Source organism: Sinocyclocheilus rhinocerous, unplaced genomic scaffold (assembly GCF_001515625.1).
Source record: "Sinocyclocheilus rhinocerous isolate Xijiao unplaced genomic scaffold, SAMN03320098_v1.1 scaffold3047, whole genome shotgun sequence".
Classification (NCBI taxonomy): Eukaryota; Metazoa; Chordata; class Actinopteri; order Cypriniformes; family Cyprinidae; genus Sinocyclocheilus; species Sinocyclocheilus rhinocerous.
Window position 1 is genome coordinate 396,607 of NW_015662947.1, and position 5,509 is coordinate 402,115.

Here is a 5,509-nt window from a genome sequence, read left to right on the forward strand (position 1 = left end):
TTAGTAGGTTATAATTACACAGGAAATACCGAGTTGATTCTAAAATGTACTGACTGTACATTGTTTTAAAATCTAATCAAAGCACAACGAAACCTTTTTTTTTCTATTCACCAAAGAACTGTCAGACTTCTCAAGGCAAATATCTTGAGTTTAAAAGAAAAGTTTCCCCCACCCTCCTTCTCGCGTCTTAAGCCTTCTTAGCCAATCATCTCTCTTCTCACAAACACTTTACCAGACTATAAGAGCTCCCCAACTTTTTCCTTTCAACCTAACTCAAAGTTGCTTGGAATCCCGGATACCTAGTTACTTCCTCCAGAATAAGCAACGCACGCTTGGAATTGTATTTCACCCTCATGAGGGAATAACGTCTCTATTCGCAGGCGCTTTCAGCAGACTTGAACGAGATGCCCGAAGAGCCCGCGCGAGACTCCAGCTCTCCCGTGTCTCCTGCGGACAGCCTCAGCAACAGCGACGGAGAGCCCGACAGGCCACCGAAGAGGTGCGGAAGGAAAAGACGGTCGACTAGGAAAAACGGGGAGGATTCCGATAGCTCGACCCTCGGGAAAAGGGGGAAAAAGTCTAGCAACAGCAGCAACAGCCCTCAGTCTTTTGAGGAGCTGCAGACGCAGCGCGTGATGGCGAACGTGCGCGAGCGGCAGAGGACGCAGTCGCTCAACGATGGGTTTGCGGCGCTGCGCAAAATCATCCCCACTTTACCCTCCGACAAACTGAGCAAAATACAGACGCTAAAACTCGCCGCCAGGTACATCGACTTTCTCTATCAGGTTCTACAGAATGACGAGCTGGACTCCAAGATGGCAAGTTGTAGTTATGTTGCTCACGAGCGTTTGAGCTACGCGTTCTCGGTTTGGAGGATGGAGGGCGCTTGGTCCATGTCTGCATCTCACTAGTGTGCAGGGAAACTTTTTTTGTTTTTGTTTTTGTTTTCAGATGGTACGCTTTCACAAATATCTCTCGTCTTTAATGATGTAATATTGTAAACAATTGAGTAAGATCTCTCAAAACATTTACTTTAAATTCTACACGTTTACGCACAAGTTGTAAAGCCAACAACTGTTGCATGTGTTTCAGATCGTCTGGATTCGTTTACTACCAGCATGGCTTTATTTTTTTTTACACAATGTCTCTCGCTTTTGATATAGTTATAGAGCAAATACATAATTTAGATTGGTCAAAATGTAGCTTAACTCTAATAAAGTTGAGAAGTTGCTAAACAGCTATTGCATGTAATGCAACTGAATTGTTTACGGCCTATTGTAGCACAAATTTCCAACAGTCGATTACAATGTTTTTTTTTTCTCAAAACAAATAGGTTACTGTAAATAATGTTTTGCCTGTCGCAAACATTGTCCCGCCTAAATCATGCTGTTATTCGCAGGTGAAAGCCAAGAGCTGGGAAAAGACGAGGACCAATGCGCCGACACAATGCTAGATTCCTTCATAATCTTGGGGGAAAAACTGCAAATGTTCCAAAAGAGGTCATGGCTATTATCGAGAGAAGGCCACGGACAGCGAATTGTTGCGCGTGCGCTGCATATGGACTTCCTCGAGAGAGTTATTATTGACGACGAATGTTGGAAATGTGTGCATATGCATGTCTTTAATTTTTTGTTTTTTCAAGACTCAGCTGTGCATAGCTTTCTTGGAGAAAGTGAAATTGCATCGCAAGGACTGTCGATGAGAAGATGGGGAATGATGCCTCTAGTTCGAATCCTGTGCAAAACACAAGGTTTTAGTACAATTCTATTTATTTATTGATGACACACTTTTTGAAATGAAGGCAAATGTATCCTCTGTCGAAATGCGTTCTTATTTTTTGTTACTCTTGTAAATAAATGTGTATTTCTGTAATAAAGATGAAGAACTTTTAAGAAATATTTTACGTTAGTATCAAAATTCATTCACTTCATTCGTGTGTCCGATTTAGGAATATGAAGGAAACATTTAGAAAAAACTCAGTTTAACCTTATTATGAGGAATGATTTTAATAGTTATATCTAAAAATTATTACACGAGTTGGTTGACATATAGTAGGCCAAGAGTTTAGAGACGTACGAAAAATACGTTCAATGAAATTGAAAAATAGAAAGAAAGAAAAAAAAGTATCAAGGCATCGTTTTATTACTTTTTGTAAAAAAAAAAAAAAAGTGTCCCTATTTTTAACAGTACAATACAGATTATATTGTTTTAACTCATACAACACAGTATGAAAAATGTAGAGTATAAGAGAAAAATGGTGCATTAGAATGCATTATAGATGAAATTGATGAATTGATGAAACGATTGCATGAAATATCGATTTTTATTCCGATAGGTCTGGCTAATTCTGACTTCTACGATTTAGTTGACTGACATTTATCTAAGCTGGATTTATGGACGTATAGGGGTTCAACAATATGTAATGTTAGTTCATCTGGGGTAAAAAATACAAAAAGGAATAGGAGGGGAAAAGGGAAGATGACAATAAAACAGGTTTGTAGCATGTACTACTAAACAATTTTTTATATATATATATATATATATATATATATATATATATACTGTACATTTCGTTTAGTTTTATATGAAGTCTGGGAAAGTATTTTGGAATCATGGAATATTTTAAATAAAAGCACGTGCACGTTTGAAGGTGTGTAATTGGGTTTTGAGGCATGTGCGGAATTCCCAGATGTCTATGAAATTTAAGCTGCCTTCAGCAGGACATGAGGAGGTGGGGTGTATGCTGGCCTGTATGCTGAGCAACTGTAATGTTAACCTAAATAAAAATCCACTCAAGGCACATACAAACAAATTGCATAGAGTTTTTTGACGAATAATTTATTGTGGACAACTCTTCTACGCTCTAATATTGGTTTAAATAATAGTAAACATTTCCCATTTTTACATAAACGGCATAAAGATCCCAGTGAACTTCAAGAGAAAACTGGACCAAAGTTTGAGTTCATTTCCACTTGTAAGGCATTTGGCAGATGGATGTTAGAGGCACACGAACGAAACTTATTTTGAACAGATGTTAACAGTTGAACACAGTTAGAGCTTCCCAAATACACACGTGCATCACAGGGTCAAGTCCCAAGGGATTGCAATGAATGTATAGCCAGAGGCTGCTCCAAAAATACTGTGTGCAGGGCAAAAAGAAAGTGCTACTCATTGCTTTTGTCTGTTTGTTTTGCTATTGTCCAGTTTCGTTCATTTTACAAAAATAATTGCGCTGAAATTTATAAAGGTACATATAATTCACTAGATAAAATCAAAGGATTCATTTCTATGAATAAAAGCCTAAAATGCGTTTTGTCTTGCTATGACTACGAAATATTTTGCTACGTTCGTGTAGCCGACCTATTTGGCATTTAATCATATATATATATTAAATAGACTATACTGAAAATCTTAGAAACAAAGCGTTGGCTTTTCTTGAAGGGATAGAGCGCGTGGAGTGACGCTGGTTGTCCTCGGAGACTCGAGATATACGGTGACTTTAAGCTTTTTGCTCTAAATCACGGCCCGTGAGATCCAGTGTCGAGAAGAACGCGCGTGGGAATTTCCCAAATAAAGAAACCCGTGTAGAATTGCTGTTCTAACAGGTACTGCACATCATGGTGCTGCTTTTCCGACATCATTGTGCATATTGTGTCTGACGTTTGTTTGTTTGTTTGTCTTTACGTTCTGTTGAAACCGAAATGAGACTGTGGCCTACTTGTAGCCTACGTCAGAAATAAGAATAACAACCTATAGTTTTTTTTATTTTTAAATGGTAATACTTTGACAGTTAACGGTCCAGATCATTCTAATGTAGTGCCGCATTTAATCACAGCTTAATTTTATTATGACCTGATAATGATTTTTGACTCGTAAAGCCGCTCTGATGTCTCCGTTTGATCAGCTTTCCTAAACCTGCCTAAACTTGTGCAGAATTAGTTTTACTGTTATTTTTAATATAATATAGGCTATTATTTATTATCCTTTCAGGTCCCTTAGGCCATTAATTAATGTGGCATTTCGGCTCTTAATAACTTTAAAAAAATAATAACAACTTATATTAACCTTTTCGTGGGTTGCCAGAGTTCTTAAAATCTATTAAATGTGTTTCTTTGTCCGTGTAAACCCATACTAAAAATAATATTTGTCTTGGAACACATAAAAAGCTAAATGAACCTTTATGTTAAAAATAAAGCATGTAAAAAAAAAAAAAAAGTGAAGATGGAAGTTAAAGCGAGCAATTGTTCATTTACACAGCTGGCTCGCTTAGGCTACAGCTCATACAACAACTGCTGGCAATTCGCTTTATGAAGGAAAATAATTTTCCACTAAAACGACAAGCAGATCTCCTGCTCCTAGAAACAGGTGCAGCTTGCAAAAGTATCTGCAATCGCTTTAAAATCACTCGGAAAAGCCATCGAAAACGGATGCCACGAATGATTGTTTACTGGATGCCCCGATAACAGGCCTAGGCTACTTCATCTTTTAGTAGAGTAGGCTACTGTATTGCAAGCCATTATATATATATATATATAATTTTAAAATTATTTTTAACACGTTGCAACACTTTTTAGTTAGCATGATTGTCACAATCATGAACCTTTCATCTTTTTTTTTTCTTTTTTTAAGATCAAACATCTGTGAATTTTATGTTTTTATTCGTAAATAAATAAAAGTAATTTTGAAAAACCATCTGCCATCTGACATGCTTTAGTTTCTACATTAAAGGCTTGGGCTCTTTAGGGACATTACTGTAGAGGGTAACATTGCGAGGTTATAATCTAGAAATGGTGCAGGGTTACAGTTCTGCTTAGGTCAACGCTTGTTCCTGGGTAGAGCTAAGGTTATATAAAACAGATACTGTATAGGCCTACATATTAAAACCCTTTAACATCCGATTTCCTATCCGAACAAAGTGAGTTAAGATATTGAGGACACAATTCAATTTCAATAGTACTACAGTTGTAATAATTTAAGAGCCAAACAATCTAATAATGAATCATGAATATAAAAGTGATCAAACTGAATGTTGGTTGTCAATTTAATTAATGTTTTAAAAAAGTTGAAAAACAAAAATGTGAACCTTAAGAACTACGCATCTAATATATAGCATCTGCTGTAAGAGTCGTCAAAATATGTAATACCTAAATATATCATATCTAAAAGCAAACCTCATGTTAAAACCACCTTAAATGGTTTGTGGTTTGTTAAAACCATGGTTCATTGTTTGATAAAACAGTAATATATTGTGTAATACAGTGTTTATGCTATACATCTCTAAAAGCTTGATGGAAAATGAATATCAAAATCAATAGTTCAATTGTTATAAACTGAATATGTTCAAGAACGACTATATCAGAAAAGAAAACAACTGTATCTCTGTTTGCAAATTATAAATTAATTGCCATTTTTGATGTTGTTTAATTTTATGTATCTTCATTTAGGAAGGCAAAACTTAAATGCGCATTATGGGCCTGTCGTTTCATTACAAAATTACATAGTCAAACTA

The 5,509-nt window shown here is 36.2% G+C and overlaps 1 protein-coding gene across 2 annotated transcripts; it reads left to right on the forward strand.

Moving 5' to 3' along the window:
- Nucleotides 1-248: 248 nt before the first annotated feature.
- LOC107728521 (twist-related protein 2-like) lies at nucleotides 249-1,797 on the forward strand. Of its 2 annotated transcripts, none has more exons than XM_016538722.1 (2): nucleotides 249-954; nucleotides 1,400-1,797. In XM_016538722.1, the coding sequence occupies exon 1, from the start codon at nucleotides 405-407 to the stop codon at nucleotides 909-911; it is 507 nt and encodes a 168-aa protein (XP_016394208.1). In that variant the 5' UTR covers nucleotides 249-404; the 3' UTR covers nucleotides 912-954; nucleotides 1,400-1,797. The 2 variants fall into 2 exon arrangements, with proteins under 2 accessions (XP_016394208.1, XP_016394209.1); XM_016538723.1 differs by having other exon boundaries at nucleotides 249-763.
- The last annotated feature ends 3,712 nt before the right edge of the window (nucleotides 1,798-5,509 follow it).